At 41.6% G+C, this 16,787-nt stretch overlaps 1 protein-coding gene across 1 annotated transcript; it reads left to right on the forward strand.

The window, feature by feature from the left end:
- Positions 1-832: 832 nt before the first annotated feature.
- GPR37 (G protein-coupled receptor 37) lies at positions 833-13,378 on the forward strand. Its single transcript, XM_010225985.2, has 2 exons — positions 833-1,480; positions 12,548-13,378. Exons 1-2 carry the CDS (start codon positions 833-835, stop codon positions 13,364-13,366), a joined length of 1,467 nt encoding a protein of 488 aa, XP_010224287.2. The 3' UTR covers positions 13,367-13,378.
- The last annotated feature ends 3,409 nt before the right edge of the window (positions 13,379-16,787 follow it).

Consider the following 16,787-nt stretch of genomic DNA (forward strand, 5'->3'; position numbering starts at 1 on the left):
CCGGCAGGGAGGGCAGCGCCGGCCCCGCGGCGCGTGCGCAGTGCGGCCCGGAGCCGCGCGGAGCCGGAGCCGAACCGGGCCGGGCGGTGCCGGGCCGGGCCGAGCCGCGCATGCCGAGCGGCCTCTCCGCCTGGAGAGCGGCCCTCGCCGTCGCTCCTGGCCTCAACGCGAGCGGGCGGAGGAGGCAGCGCAGCCGCCGGGCGCGTTACCGCGACCCCCGCGGGCATCGCTAGCGCCGCGAGCAGCAACTTTGCTGCGTGCTCCGCCGCAGCGCAGGTTGCTAATCCCGGCGAGAGTTGCAAAGCTCTGAGACACCCTAAGCCGCGTGTAGCGACCCGCCTTCTCCGAGCTGCTGGGAGAAGAGGCGCGAGGGCTTGCGGCGAGCCGGGGCGGGGAGGCGTTTGCCACCGGAGAGCTCTGCTCGCCCACGCAGCCCCTAAGTGCGCGCAGCGGCGGGAAGATGCGAAGAGGCAGCGCGAGGCGCGGTGTGAGCGGGCAGGCAGCGGTGCCCGGGAAAGGGCGGAGCGCCCGAGGGGGGTCCTCCCGGCGCCGCGCTCGCTACATTAACTCGGAGCGGCGGCGACGGTGACACAACTTTGCCGGCTTTGCCCCGAGAGGCTGCGAGAAGAGCCTCCCTCCTCCTCCTCACCCTCCTCTTCGTCGTCGCGCCGCGCCCCGGCCCGGCCGCTCCCGCGGCGGCTCCCGGCGGCAGCGGGAGCCGGAGGCAGCAGCGCCCGGGGCGGCCCCGCTCCGCCGGGCGGACATGGCCGCCCCCGCGGGCCCCGGCGGGCGCTGCCTGTAGCGGGGGCGGTGGTGCGGGCGCGGCGCAGCCATGCGGCCCCGCGGCGCTGCGCTCGCCCTGCTCTGCCAGCTCCTGGGCGCCTGGGCTGCCGCCGCCGCCCCGGGGCCGCCCGCCCGCTCGCTGCCGGCGCCGACACCGCGCGCGGAGCTGGGGCGCGGGGGCCTCGGCGGCTCCGCCGACGGCAGCGGCGAGGGGGCGGCGGCGGCGGCCGCTACCTGCGCGCCCCGCGGGACGGCGGTGGCGCCCGGGCGGCGCCGCGCGCGGAGCGGGCGCGGAGCGGGCGCGGCGGCGGCGGGGAGGAGCGCGGGCGGCCCGCGCCCGCTGCCGCTGAACGGCTCCGCCGCCGAGGGGAGCGCGGGCGCCCGCGGCAACGGCACGGGGCGCCGCGCCCGGCTCCGCAACCCCTTCTACCCGCTCACGGAGGAGTCGTACGGCGCCTACGCCGTCATGTGCCTCTCCGTGGTGATCTTCGGCATCGGCATCATGGGCAACATGGCAGTGATGTGCATCGTGTGCCACAACTACTACATGCGGAGCATCTCCAACTCCCTGCTCGCCAACCTGGCCTTCTGGGACTTCCTCATCGTCTTCTTCTGCCTGCCACTCGTCATCTTCCAGGAGCTCACCAAGAAGTGGCTCCTCGAGGACTTCTCCTGCAAAATCGTCCCGTACATCGAGGTAATTGGGGGAGAGGGATCCGAGCCGCGTGGGTCCCCGCTGGCCCCGCGGGCCGGTGCCGCTTACCCGGCTCGACGGGCGCTCCTGGAGGGGGCGCTGCCCGCCCCGGCCCGTGCGCCCCAGGACGCGCGGATCCTGCGGCCGCTTCAGCACCGGCAGCGCCTGGATTTCAGTATCCTCAAACTCATTGCGGGCGGCTCTAACATTCCTGCCCGCTCCGCCAAAGTTTTCCTGCTTCTTGTAGTCGTGAAAGGCAAAGAATCCTTCCAGAATTAGATCTTAAGTATTCTTTTTTTATTTAATTTTTGTTTTCCCTGAATATAACTGATTCAGGAAGGGGAAGGAGGGGATGAATGAGGATGGATTTTAAAAAAGAGATACTGAAAAGGACCCTCAGTGTGATATATGTACTGTCAACTTATACTCTGGCATCCAAATATGACACTTACTTATTTGGTTTGTCCTAAAAACAACACAAAACAAAACAAACATTTAAGCCGTAGCTCCTTGGCAGTTGTGCAGAGGCTCTGTCAAGGAAGAGCTTGGCCAGCTGGCCCAGCAGCGCACAGGTTGTTTGCTCTATTTACTTACTGGAATTGGACACTGGGGCTTACTGTTAGGGTCGTAGCCTGCAATGCTGGCAAGTTCTCCTGTGGACCTCAAACCTTATGTTCAGTATTATGCTTTAACTTAAAGCTTAGAAAGCTGTTGATTAATGGTCCTAAGAATGATATATTAGGCAAGATAGAAACAATTAACCTTTTTAATACAGAGAAGAACTCTTTTCACAGCACGTTGGTACAGACAGCTGATATTTTTAAGGAAGTGTTTAGAAATACTTGTGGCACACATTGCCGCTAAGGTAGTTGTCGGTGTCATTACTTTCTTTTCTATGTGGTGCATGCTGCTCCTGGTGGACAAGGGGTGGAGCTATGCTCCACCTAGATGAATTTGTGTGCAGAAGGAAGCTGCTTTCATGATTTGAGAAACCCAGAGTGTACTTTATTTTCGTTTTCTGTTTAAGAAGAAAAAAACATGTGGCCAACTTTTAAACATATTTGTTTAAGATACTTAGGGGTAATAACTTCAGCAAGCAGCTCTCAACATTTTTGAATTCAGTTCTATGACTACTTTGTTAACCAGTAAATTAAGTAGCTACAGCTTATATTGAAGTGAACCACTTCAGTTAAAAAAAAATAGTGCAGCTAAAGTATTTTAGGACTTTTGTATGGTGACATTTCACGTTTCTTGACTCTCGCTTGGTAGATCCACATACAAAATAGGAATAATCCTTTGTAATGCTGATTCTAATTAAAGGTCAGTAATTGAAAATAGTTTGCACAGCCATGTCTTTTTTTTTTTTTTCCAAACTAGTTGGGGTGCCTTTATAAATTAAAGGAGAATGCACAAAACTTAATATTTTGATGAAAATATTACTAATTTAAAGGGATAAGAAAGAGAATCTTTCAGAGCTACATAAACAGATGGCTTAATGTACAACTACATTTCATTTTAACTACTCTAGTTTGTAAATATTTTGGCCCTATAAAAAGAGAGGATATCTTTAGGATTGCCCAGTATACAGATGCTCTGGAATTTACACTTTCATCACTGAATCGTGAAAGTAGATTGTGTGAAACACAGTTGCCAAAATTCGAAACTGAAATACTGAAAACATAAATTCAGCTGCTGCCAATTCCCCCTGCTCCTTTTAATTCTGGTGGTTCTTTTTTGCTTTTAAAGTTTCTGAAGACTGGCACCAATGCAGTCGTGATGAACCAGTAGCATGATGCTTGTTTCAAGCTTAAGTTTCACCAGAATCCCGAAGTTAAGCATTCCCTCTTCCCCCAGGAGGTTTAATTAATTGTAGTTAAGGTACTCATCTGAAAAGATATAGCCTTGGGGTTACATCGTGCTCTGAGAATTGCATGTTTTTTTTCATTTGTCAATCATTAAATACAACTCTCGTATATATAAAACGTATACATCACCCTGGGAACAGTGAGTAGAAAGCTGTGTTTCCCCTCTCTGTGGAAGCTGTAAGTGACACATTCATCACCAGCAGTGCAGGGTGTCGCACCACAGCACACCTGAGCTTGGTGAGAGGACTTTGTCCCAAAACCTGCATTTGACCCTACAGGGACATGAAGGGAGTGGGAACAAAGGCGTCACCTCCTGGGCATCTTTCTGACCTCTTAAGCGTGACAGAGTGATCCTGGTGCCGGCAGGACCAGGGCAGCGGTGGATCATGCCATGAATCTGCTCCGTGAGCAGCCGCTGTGTCCAGGATTGTCCGCAGCAGTGGGCAGAGCCCTACGCTGCCTTCTTCCTCACTCAAAATTCACCTGGTCGGGCTCACCTCCTCCACACACAGGGAGGAAAGGATGAAATCTTAGTTTCTTGAGAGGAAAGTTGTAGGCACCACTCTTGAGGCAAAGCTTACAGGCTTTGGTGGAAAACAAGCAAGCAGGTTTGACAGACAGGTTTGAAGCTGGGTCAGTGTTTTCTTTAAGATAACCCATCATTTTGAACTTTTAGGTGTGTCTCTGCTCCATGTTATGGATTTTTTTTATTTCTTTGAGATGCCCGCCTCTCCTTACACTGTGCTAAAGGGGCTCACCCAGAGCTGTAGATCCCATTCCAGAAATAGCCCCTCAAGTACCTGATACCCTTATTGGCCTCCTCTATCACACTGTTATTTACTTTCTGAGTTACACAGAACTATGGAATAGGAAACATCTGATTATCCACAGCAGGTGATGCAAGATGTCATTTTAGCATAACTCAAGCTTGCTTTGTACTATTTAAACTTTTGAAGTAATAAAAATAAACAATCTTCAGTGCTCTTAGTTTAGCCCCTTTATCCTGTTCTGGGGTTTTTTTTGTTTGCTTGTTTATATTTGTTTGTTTTTGTCTTGTTTAATGGACATTGTGCAGAATTTTAATAAAGCATCTACTATCAGGGATAACACATATGCACGAACTTTTGTGAAAATGATTTCTATTATCTTTTAAGTATGTTTACATAGGTAAAGGTTGAGCTTCCAAGCAGTAGTACTTCTTTCTGGCATTTAGTTTAAAGGGCAGTTTTCTCACACAGAATAAAGATATGTTTTGACCAAGCACATGAAACAGTCGTTTCAGCCATATATAGTGTCATGGTTTGATGACATGTAATGATCTTTTAAAACTATTGTCTTCATTATACTTTTGTAAGGACTGCTGTGTATGTTTGAGAAAAAAAATGAGCGAGCTCATTCTCTGTGCTTCCTGGTCACAGGTCACAGTGATGAGAGCAAAACTGCTAGAGAACAAACCTGGAAAGACACATGGTTTGTGGAAGTGGAGGAAAGTGTCTCCCCCAAGGGTTTCACTTGATCCTGGTGATGACACTGTTTTGGAAAAGAATATTTGAATCTACTCATTGAGAAGGAAATTTGAACAAATTGGGGCAATTACTCTACCTGGGGCGTGTAGAGCTGCTTCTGTTTGATATTTTTATTCCTCTGCTCATCTTGTTTAAATCTTGCCAGTTTTCTGCAAATGATTTGTAGGATTAACTTTTGGCATCCATGTTTGTAGTGTTTACCTGCACAGTGTTTATCTGTATGTTGTCTTTCAATTTTTTTCCTCAATATTGCTGAAAATGAGGAGATAGGGCATAAACAATGGTACCAAAACAGTGGTTTTAGCAATTCCCTTTCCACCCACCTTACCAGTATGGAATCCTTTGCTTCTACATGTTTAATCATCTTTTCAGCAAAAGAATTAGAAGAAAACTAAGAATACAGAACGGTATAGTTTCTGCTTTCATACCTATAGATTTATGCTTTGCATTTTTCTGAATTAGGCCTTTGTGGAAAGAAGTGTGAAACAAAACAAAAATAAGTAATTTTATTGTGCCTCTAAATATTTCAGTTGTTAAATATAATGGTCTTACAATGCAGTATTTTTATTTTTAATTTTAATGCTAGAAGCCAATAGAGAAGGTGTTAAGTAATATTTTTAAGGCCTGCAGTGGTTTGCCTAAGGAGAAAAATGGATTGTGTCAGCTAGAAACTATATTTCAGGCTTGTAAAGGAAATTTGCTTGAGTTGTGTACATCCTGCTGTTAGAGATTATGCTAGAAACTTGATGAGTTTGACTAAGATAGCTGTAAATAAATATCAGCAGCAGACGAAGACAAGTTATTCATAATGGAAAAATAATTTAGAGTTGGGAAAAGGTCTAGAACAAGGGCATTTGCAGGCTCATTTAAGGTATTTAAGTACTTAAGGCAGTCCAGCAGAGTGCAAGAATTTGTCAAGTCAAATGATAATACTCAACCCAGCATTCAGGACTAATAAATGTCACCTCCCCCTCTGCTTCTCTCATATCTGCCTCCCCCAAAAAAGAAAAAGACAAAGTTTGTGATTGCTTTGTCTGGAACATATTACCCGTATGAGACTGAAGCAGACCAACAGTGAAGGTCTGAAATCTGAGGTTTCATTTCTGTACATACTCTTGATAGTAAGTTTGTAGCATCGTTCTTGTCTCTGGTGGGTAGCTTCCAGCTTGGGAAAGCTATCACAATTAGTATTCTTGATGGAAAGCATATGGATTGATTTGGCCTAGAATACAAATTACTCTTTTTTTTTTTCTTGGAGCTGTTCATTTTAGGGCAATTTTGATGTATTTTTACTCCCCTTTTCTCTCTTTTACTTGGAGAGTAGCACAGATAAAGTGGTCATTCACTGCCAGCTCCAAACCAGTAAGTGAAGATCCTTTTTTTTTTTTAATAAAAAAAGAAGTTTCCCTTTAGTGAAGCAAATAAATGCTTTATGGGAGCTTTTAAAAGCTGTATATTATATATATATACATATATATTCCCTGAGTCTTTTGCAGTGTGGTATCTTCTTTATGTTTCTTTGAATCAGCCAGCATTAGGCTCCTGATCCTCCAGAAACTCCACTAGGTAATAGACTAAGATCCTCAGACCAGATGATGTTTCAAGGCTTCACACTGGAAGCTTCTTGGGCAAATGGCTAGCTATGTCTCCAACTGAGCAAAGTATCTTCAGCAAGCAATAAATAATTATTTCAAAAAGTGGTTTTGAAAAAAGAAATGCTAAAAAATATTTGCCCTTTAGCTGCATGATTACAGTAGGGGCCCTGTTTGCTGTTCCGTCAATCTTTCAGCTGCAAATCCTGTCCTTAGGGGTTTATTAATTGTCCATAAAATTTTGCCCTTGGCTTCAACTTTGCATGCAACATTTCACTATGGAAATGAATTTGTGTCAGACTAGGAGTAAAATTGGGTCAGTAGTGTTTAAGTTATATATATGTATGGAAAAAGGCATCATCTGTTTTCCCAGCACCAAGGAATAAAGTCTCAGCATTGGGCTGTGGTGTCTCCATATGACAGGATTTTTTCCTACAAAGGAGGAAGAGGAAGTTACATTACCAGTAGTGCTATTAAGAATTAGTGTAAGAGTCCCTTGTGTGCAGAGATGAGAACTTGATCCTCAGTGGAGAATGCTGCTCATTTATTTCTTAAATTAAAAAAAAAGGGAAGAAAAAAACAAAAAAGAGTAAGCTTTATATACTTATATGGTACCACTGCAGATTTGAAACAGGAAAATGAACTAAAAATGGAGTCATTCTAAGTTTTGTGATTTTTCCAACCCTTTGGATATTCGTGCAGTGTCCTAATGACTGTTTCCAGGGTCCTGTCAGGCTGGGTAGCTTTATTGTCCAACATAGTTCAAAAGCAGCTCTAGAAAGTTGATTCTGAACATTATTACTCCTAGGATATACAGAATGATCACAAAGACACAAAGCACACCTGCTTTGTGTCTCCCTGATACGAACATTGATAGCATCAAGAAGGAAACGTTTTATGCACTTGTGGAGTATCCCTGTGTTATCATGTTGCTTTCCAGTTACTTTAAGCAAGATATCTTTTTCTCTGAGATGCTTAAGCTGATTGCTAGTATCAGAAGGTTCCTCTGACCCTACCATCCAGCCACTGAATTATTTCAGCCACACCACAATAGCGATTTAACTATTTGGTAAGCTTTACTTATTTTAATGCACAAAGCCAGAAATAAATATTTTAATAGAGCTTCATGTGAGAAATATAGAGAGATTACATTTATACATTTTTGTTCTTTTGAAATAGAAATATTTTTTAATTGGAAGGACTAAAGCTAGAAATGTACATTATATTAAACAATTAAATAACTGTTTGCAATGAGATGACCTTTTATTTTGCAAAAGTTCATTCTCATTCCTGTAAATATAGAGAAGCACATGAAAAATAACTGCAGCCTGCACTAGCTTTGTTTATCTTAGACAAGACTTAACAAGTATGCAAGATCTGCCATGGTATGTTGCATGGAAAATGCCCTAAGGATATGGAGTTTGACGCAAATATAGAGTAGTTATAATGAGGTGATAGACTTTAATGACTCAGGAAAACAATAACTTTATAGTCCTTTTTTTTATGGTGTAACAGAAGGAGGGAGAAAGAGTCTGGTGGATTATTGCTGAGAGCTCACAGTCAGTTCAGCAACCTCTGCAATGTTCAACTTTTCTGTTGTCCATCTTTTCTATTACAACAGGGAAGTGTTTTGAATACCCATCCTGCCTTATAACAAAGAAAAGAAGGATGCCATGTCATCTAAGAAAATCCAGCCTCAAAAATCCATTTTCCACTATTAGAAACAGCCACTTCATCCAGTCACCCTTCTGATCTTGTTTCTGTTTCCGTTTTCACTATCTTCATCGTGTCAAGCAGGTATTAGTGAAACAGAATTAAGGAATTCAGAGTCTTATTTCTGGAGACATTCCTTGCCCTACTTAACCTACATGGCTGCCCTGCCCAGCTGGAGGCTCTACTTCCAGACGGCTTCGGCCAGGACAAGAAGTAGGACAGGCCAGAGAGAGACAGAGAACACTTCCGTGGTTGTTAGAGCACGTGGAAGGGAATTGAACATGTTGGAAGGACTGGGAGGAGGCTGAGGCAGTCAAGCTGATCAGTTCATGAGTTTGCTCTTGCTTTCCATGGCCTCAGTTCCTGAAATGAGTTTTGACACAGTTGATTAACAGCTGGTGAACTAATGATTGATACAGAGTCTTGAAGGAACACCATAGTGCCCAATAAAATCCCTGTCAGTGCTTTTAAAGGGAAAACAACATTAAAAGAATGGCACAATACAGCAGTCTTTTTGAGTTGTACGTGCCATAGGTAGTAATCCCAAAAGTAGAAGTTCTATGTCCAAATTAATACATGGTGGGTGATGCTTACCCACCTCCTTGAAGCAGATCTGCAGACTTTCAGTTAGAAATTTGTGTCTGTGTGAGAAAGACATCAAATGGTATGAATGAAAGAGAATCTTCCTAGGGACCATACAGAAATAAATCAGAAATCTAAGTGATTTCTGTTTCAAAACTGCTAGGCCTGAATCCTTTTGTCCCTCCTCATTTTCTGCTAGTGCTTGTCAGTGAAAATAAGAGAAATGGATGCTGGAATTAAGGCTGCAGCTGTATACGAGAAGCTACTACTGAGCTGTTGCTGTTATTTCACAGAGCACCAATATACCCCATGTAGGTTTGCCATGTTCTAGGATCTGTCCTTTATCCCAGTCCTTGCCCACGTGGGCCCTATGCAGGATCCATTGATTTGATGGCTATTAATAACCTCCTGCCACCCAGGAGAAGCAAAAGGGGTAAGTAATTGGACCTTCAAGTTACTCTCATGTCTGTAAGTAGGTTGGCTGGAGTAAATTGCTATTCATCTATATTCTGGAGACTTGGAAAAAGATTTATCTTTTGAAGTTTTCTTTTTTTTTTTCTTTTTTTTTTGTCTTTAAGCAAAGTATTCCATCACTCACTGTGTTAATCTACAGAAAATAGGAAATCACTGCCTACTGCAGAGAAACCTTGGTTTTATTTAGCTTGTTTTATCAGTGAACCCACAGGAGAATTTTCATAGCTGACTTCTACTGTTCTTATTTGTTTCCTCTTGCTCTATTTCACTATCTTAAACCTCCAAGTGGTTGGTCAATTAATGTGACAGGAACCCCGTAGGTTACGTTTGTTCATGGTAGACATGTCTTCTTTCATTAGTCCCGATCTTAACAGCTGCAGAGTTTTAATGTCGTAGCCACTGAATAACATGATGTTTGTAACAGAATGCTAAAACAATAAAAGTGGTGGGGCGGGAGAGGGAGGATGCTCATGTTGCCACACTGGAATAAAAGCTAAAGAAGGAAATCTTGAATTTTGAAAAATTCAGATTTTCATCTGTTTCACTCTTTTTTTTTTTTTCCCCAGATCTTATTCATTTTTGAGTCTCCATTATTTCCCTGTCTCCTGTAATTGCAGAGAGCTGAGCCTTGACTGTTTTATTATTCATGTTGGATGTTCTAGCTAAAGGTTTTGCTGTCACTCTGAGGAATTGAAAGACTTCACACACATTTAAATGTTTTGAAAACAAAATCACTAGACTTAAATTTAACAGTTTGACTATCAGCAGTGATATATGAAAATTATCTTTTATTAGCTAGGTTTAAGATTGTTCTTTAAGATTTCCTCTTAACTCTCTTTTTTTGAGTAGTTTTTATTTTTTACTGGTATTTACCAACCTTTCTTTGAACCTTATTAGACAGTTTATCACCCTAAATTAATAGGCTTGCCTATTAAAAATATTTGCATTACTGCCTTGACAACATCAATTATTCTTTCTGTTGCAGGTTAATTAATAAGAGATTGCATCTTGCTCATTCCATCTTGTAGGGAACTGTTTCACAGAATTACCCAGCTAAGCCGATGCCTGACAGTTTTAATCCCAAGTGCCTAATATTTTTCAGTGATATTCAATTCTAGCAATCTGATATGGCTATTAAATATTGAAGGACAAAATTAATGATACATTTATATAATTGTGCATAATTGCACTATCTATCTTTGCAGAACTTTTTCTAGGAGCTGCATAAACAAGAATTTTTCAAAATAATGTTGGAAATTAGGATACATTTTTGAAATGTACCAATCAATTTTTTAAAATATATCATAGCACATCAAATCTGAGTAAGCAATAATTACAGTGAACTGCTTAACATCATCCTAAATTTACAAGTTAACCGCATAGGCACATGGCTAATTCATGATAAAAAGTAAGCATTCTTTAAAGTTATCAGGAATGTTACTTAACGAGATTCTTTTTATTGCATCAACACATTTTAAGCAGCCTAAAAAAACAAGAAAGTACACGAATTAGAATGCAACAGAAAGCCTAATCTTTCTCCAGTTGAAGTTAATGGGAGTTCTGCTTTGAATTTGAATTGAAGTTGAATTTATTGGAAATAGGATTAGGCCAAAATGTATATAGTCTTCTTGCAAATTTGTTTTTAGGAAGTTTAATTATAAACAGGATAAAATTATAGGAAATTACCCTTCATGACAGTACAAGATATTTGTTTGTGTGTATGATTATGGTTATTAAAGCTAGAAAGCATATCCATTGCTTTGTACTTTCTCCTTGCAGTATATAATTGAGAGCTCTGCCCAATCCATCTTTAAATCATTTAAACGATGAAAGTTCTGCTATTTATCCTAGTCTGCAGTAAACTCTTCTACTAGACTGTTTCCTATGTAATTAAGCCTAGATTTTCCTGTGATTTTTTTTTTCCAGATGACATTCTAAAGATACATTATTAAAGTGTAATTATCAAGAGTGTTTTTGCACAGGCTTTTGGAAGATTTCAGATAGAGTCCCTTTGAACTCAGAGCACAGGAAGCCTTCATCCCATCAACATTTCACTTACGAGCCCAAGTCCATAGCAAGAATTGTCAGAGCTTGCTCCATTCAGTGAACTCTTCACACCGAAGGATCTTACATTTTGCAGGCACTTAGGGTTTTGACATTATGGTCCCTTGCACAGCTAATAAATGATTTAGATGGGCATAAGTTAGAATTTCTATTGAGGGAAGATTTTTGCATCTCTCCCCCTTAGACTTTTATTTCTAAACCCTGTGATGGAACTGATCTTTCTGAAAATTAGCCCTCAGAAAAATGGGGCAAGGGAGAATTTCATTTTGAATACAGTTCAGTTTCCCAGTTTTCTTCCCTCAGAGTCATATTGATACTTTTGTGAATTTCCAGGAGAGGATGACACCAAGTTTTGAAAGGCATTAACAAGAAGATAGATGCTGCTTAAGGGACTTCCACAGTGAACACCTTTACATCCCTAAAAACAGATTAATAGAAAAAACTAAAATGTCACAATTTTATGGTGCCCTGTAACGATTCTCCAAGTTATTGAGGCACTTTGGATTGGGTCCTAAGGAAATGCCTTAGCCAGGCAAAACCTAGCCTAGATGTTGTTACACATGGTCAAATGTGACTCTGGTAAAAATTCTTCAAAACCCGCTTGGACGCAGTCCTGTGCCACGTGCTCTTGGTGACCCTGCGTGTGCAGGGGGTTGGACTAGATGATCTCTAGAGGTCCCTTCCAACCTTGAGCTTTCTATGATTCTAAGAAGTTGAAATAAATATTTGGAGGCAGAACAACAGAAGAATTTATTTTGTGGAGACCTATGCTAGGAGGTAGTTCAACAAAATTTTGAAGAGAAGGTCTGATTGTGATCCCTCTTGCTTTTGATGGGCTAAGTAGCATGGTGCTTAATTGTCTCCTAAACTTATACCCATAAGCTAGGTTTCTCTTTGCCTCCGTCATTCAAGACACTAGACTACCAGGGATTTCAGAGCACTAATGAAGCTCCCTTTAACTTTGAAAGAGTACATCCCTCTGTTCGGAGAACAGCTCAGTAGCAAGTGTCTAAGGAATTAATTATCTCTTCTGCCCGAGGGAATTCAGACCTTCGTCTTCCATTTTGGAGAAGACTGTCCTAACAGCGGACCATGAACTTCTGAAGGAGAAATTTTGATGAAGTTTTCCCACTGCCCCTGAAATAATTTGCTGGGCATCAGGGAAGAATACCACCAAGACTGTAGCCTTGAAGCTTCCCTCTGTCTTGACTGTTTCAGACTATGCTAAGATGTGCTCTCTTTTCTCCTTTACAGGTAGCCTCTCTTGGGGTCACCACATTCACACTGTGTGCCCTCTGCATAGACCGCTTTCGTGCTGCCACCAATGTGCAGATGTACTATGAGATGATTGAAAACTGCACATCGACGACTGCCAAGCTGGCCGTGATCTGGGTGGGGGCGCTGCTCCTGGCGCTGCCGGAGGTTGTGCTGCGCCAGCTCGCCAAGGAAGACCCCGAGTACAGCGGCAGCCCGCCCGCGGAGCGGTGTGTTGTGAAGATCTCCACCGCACTACCCGATACCATCTATGTGTTGGCTCTCACCTATGATGGGGCAAGACTCTGGTGGTACTTTGGCTGCTACTTCTGTTTGCCTACCCTTTTCACTATCACTTGCTCCCTGGTAACAGCAAGGAAAATCAGGAGGGCGGAAAAGGCTTGCACAAGAGGGAACAAGCGGCAGATCCAGCTGGAAAGTCAGATGAATTGCACAGTGGTGGCTTTGACCATTTTATATGGGTTTTGCATCATTCCTGAAAACATCTGCAACATTGTGACTGCCTACATGTCCACGGGCGTTTCGCGGCAGACTATGGATCTCCTCCATCTCATTAGTCAGTTCCTTTTGTTCTTTAAGTCCTGTGTTACCCCCGTTCTCCTGTTCTGCCTCTGCAAACCTTTTAGCCGGGCCTTTATGGAGTGTTGTTGCTGCTGCTGCGATGAGTGCATCCAGAAATCTTCAACGGTGACAAGTGATGACAATGACAACGAATATACCACGGAACTAGAGCTCTCCCCTTTCAGTACCATCCGCCGTGAAATGTCTACTTTTGCCTCTGTAGGGACTCACTGCTAACTGACAGTAGGACTTTTCATTTCCAAGATATTTTCTTTTATTTCTTTGCTTTTTTTTTTTTTTAAACTTCATATTTTCCCTCTTGAAACAAAATGCAAGCAAAAGAAGCCAATTATTGAAAACTCTTCTGGAAACCAGTTTGCATTTAACAGCCATGCTCTGGAAAATAAGTTCTCTTTAGTTATTAAAACGAAAGAAAGGAAGATCAGGATAGCCAGCACTGAGTTTTAAATCATGATGTTTTGTCTGGTGCTAGCATTTTGTTGTCCATATCAATCCACTTTAATTCCATGATAGTTTTTGATAATCACTGTAAAATGGCTATATAGACATTGTGTTTTCTGCAAGATGTTTAATGTAACAGATGTGGTGGAAAGTATTTGAAAGTAGTTTTAATCCCATTACTGTATACTGTGGTGAGAGAGCTTGGACTTTTGAAAATTTATAAGGTGATATAAAAATAAATGAGATTTTATTCTTTAATACATTGCCAATCCACATTTAACTAGAACACCTAGAAATATTATTAAATTCCTTTAATAAGTAGACAAAAATCTTTGCTTTGCATAAAATAATTTAAATGGCCATATTTAATTTACCATTTGTGTACTTACCCTTGAAGACTGTAATTGAAGTGTTTAAAGAAGATGGTTATAATGATGTTAGATTTACATGAGTGTTTTTTTAATGTACACATTGGAGGTTTAATGCGCCTCACTGAAAATTCCCTTTTTTAACCTGAGATATACAAAACCTGAATTATTTTGTACTTTTAAGAAGAAAGATTTGCTTTCTCACTAAACCGTATCTTGTGTTGTTTCAAAATCAAGTTTCGTTCCACTTTATTATTAGTTTTACATTAAAATTACATCTTTGGTCTCTGTATATTTAACTCCTGCTGCCTTCGGCGAGAGTCCCATTGCAGAGGAAGGCATTATTTTGACAGAGATATTTACTAACAATAAATGTGAGGGACTGAAAAATGTGGAGAGTGAATTCCTTCCTTTTTTTTTTAAGATAAAAAAAACTTGGACACTTGGGGCTTGATCCAGAGACCATTGCAGTCAATGATTTCCATCAATTTCAGAGGGCTTTGGATAAGGCTGGCATCTCCTATTTATCCTGGGATATGTAGCATGAATATTAATCACAGGGGCTCTGTACACTGATTTTAAATTACGTTGCTCTCACAGAGACTGCTATTCACTAGCAACTCACAGTTCTGAAGCTCTATTTGAGAACGATGTCGTGTTTTGCTGATGGTTTCTTGCTGTCCAAGTTATTGAAAGGAAAGTATGTCAACACTGCAGACAGCAGTGTGCCACAGTAAAGTCTGAGGTTGTTACAAGCAGGCTGGAGACTGGAAAATGCCTAGGAGTAGCAATGTAACTTATTTGCCCCACTTCTTGACTAGAGTAGACAGGCTGTTCTTGGCAAGCAAGGAGACTCCTATTTACACTGGGCAGCAGACTGAAGTGTAGACACATGCTAAGGGATTGAATTCATTACAATTAAAGTAGTATTGGCAGAAGCAAAATCATATGCATTTGTCCTTTGAAATTAGCAGTGATTGTAGTTGAGATAGTTTTACTTCTGTCTCTAAAGTCTTACCCTGTCTCTAAAAAACTTAGTATACCTTCTGCAAATGAGTCTAGTTTTCTTTTATTTGTGGATTCTGGATTTAATATGTTTAATCTTTATATCTGCTCGTATAAGCAGCATTTCATCATTTAAACCTATAACAAGTTCAATCAAAAACAGCTTAATCTGAATAGGTATGCACCTGAGTTCTTTTTTTCTGATTTTTAATCAGAAATTAGGTACTAGTAAAACAATATTCTTTAAGCACAGAACTATAAGTATGTGATTATGTTTAGGATGTGCTTAACTATCTAAGTTTTTAAAATCATTTTGTAAAGTGGTCAGTCATTTCTGAAGATAGAGGATCTGTGCCTTCTTTGCAAGTTCCTAATAGACCTCATGTTGTTTGATTACATTCAACTACTGAAGAGACAAAATGAAAACAAATTCTCCTCACTGTGGTGCCTGTTTTTGCTCAAATATATATTCCTCTCTCCACATTTTGATAGAACAATTCTTTTTTAGCTGACACTATTTATAAAGAATGGAAATAAAAATCTCCCCTCCTGTTTCTCTATCATGTTGCCATCTAAATTGTTTCTCTGAGCTACCTTTTCAGTCACAGCATGGACAGTGATTCAAGGACCTGAGAAAGATACAGGAACAGCAGAATGGGAGGAAGCACTTTTTAAAAGAAGGAATAATGAAAATTGCTTGGGGAAGTAAAATTGTGACTTTTTGGTGGTTTAGATGCAAGACCACACTAGGACAGGAAAAGTCCCCGATTTCCTTGACTATTGGGTGCTTCCGGCTTTGCAGTCTGCAATGGCTGTGTGCAAGCTCTGTGAAGGACAACTATTTCCTCTCAGACTAAATGCTTTGTAACTCTGAGTGGTGCAATTTGCTTCTCTTTTGAAATGCTTCCACAATATAAATATGCTCATCCTATAGACATAAATAAATAAATGAATAAGTTATTGGAAAAGGTAGAATTTGAAGATTAATAAGCATATACTTGGAAATGCACCCTTCTGCTTATGTGGTGGAGGCTTCTCTAGCTTGTATTCACTGGGAGCTTCTTTGTGTCTAATTTAATCTTGCCTTATTTATTTATTTATTTTCCCTGCTTCTGGAAGAGCATTCTTTACAACTATATCTCACTCCTGTCCTGGACCTCCATAGCAATTGGACACACAAGACATCTTTTTGTTCTAATTTGTTCTCTTAATTGGCTAAACTAATCCTATATTAGCATGTTTGCATGGCTGTAGCAGCTTGATAAAGTGCTTGTGACACAAGTATGGCTTATTAATGCATTTAGGTGGCATGATAAATGATTCCTTTTGTTAAAGACGGGGCACTGTATTGTTTTTCTTCCCACTTTTGGGATTGCTGCTCTGCCTTCTGAAATTTTCTTGAAGTTTGCTTTTCTTATGTTTTGTGTGATGGCTTGTTATAAGCCATTTCTTTTTCTTTTGAAACCAATTCTGTATGATTTTTCTTTTTTAACATGAGGACATTTAATGGATTGATAGATGGAGATTTAGAAATGTTTTTGTCAAGGACTTAATTCTTTTACATAAAATAGAGAAACATACAGAAGACGGTGATTAAAAGAAGAGAGCTAGAATAGATTGTGAGAGAGGGGATGTAAACTCCCATCCCATTCCATCCCAGGTATGTAAACTGTTGGTACATTATCGCCTATTTCCCCAGCTCGGATCCCATAAAGACAAAAAACAAACAAACAAACAAAATCTCTGTTTTTAAATGCAGTAGCTCCAATGAGATCATATTTCGTGACCTCTATCGAACATCTGATCATTATGTAGGTCAAAAG

This window comes from Tinamus guttatus, unplaced genomic scaffold (genome assembly GCF_059628265.1).
Source record: "Tinamus guttatus ecotype Peru unplaced genomic scaffold, ASM5962826v1 Tinamus_guttatus_pri_ptg000138l, whole genome shotgun sequence".
Taxonomy (NCBI): Eukaryota; Metazoa; Chordata; class Aves; order Tinamiformes; family Tinamidae; genus Tinamus; species Tinamus guttatus.

What these genes read in the sequence shown, in the direction of transcription:
- GPR37 (XM_010225985.2), top strand. Translation starts at nt 833, where the DNA reads ATGCGGCCCCGCGGCGCTGCGCTCGCCCTGCTCTGCCAGCTCCTGGGC. An exon ending in AAATCGTCCCGTACATCGAG is followed by an intron (nt 1,481 to 12,547) that starts GTAATTGGGGGA and finishes TCTCCTTTACAG; the next exon opens with GTAGCCTCTCTTGGGGTCAC.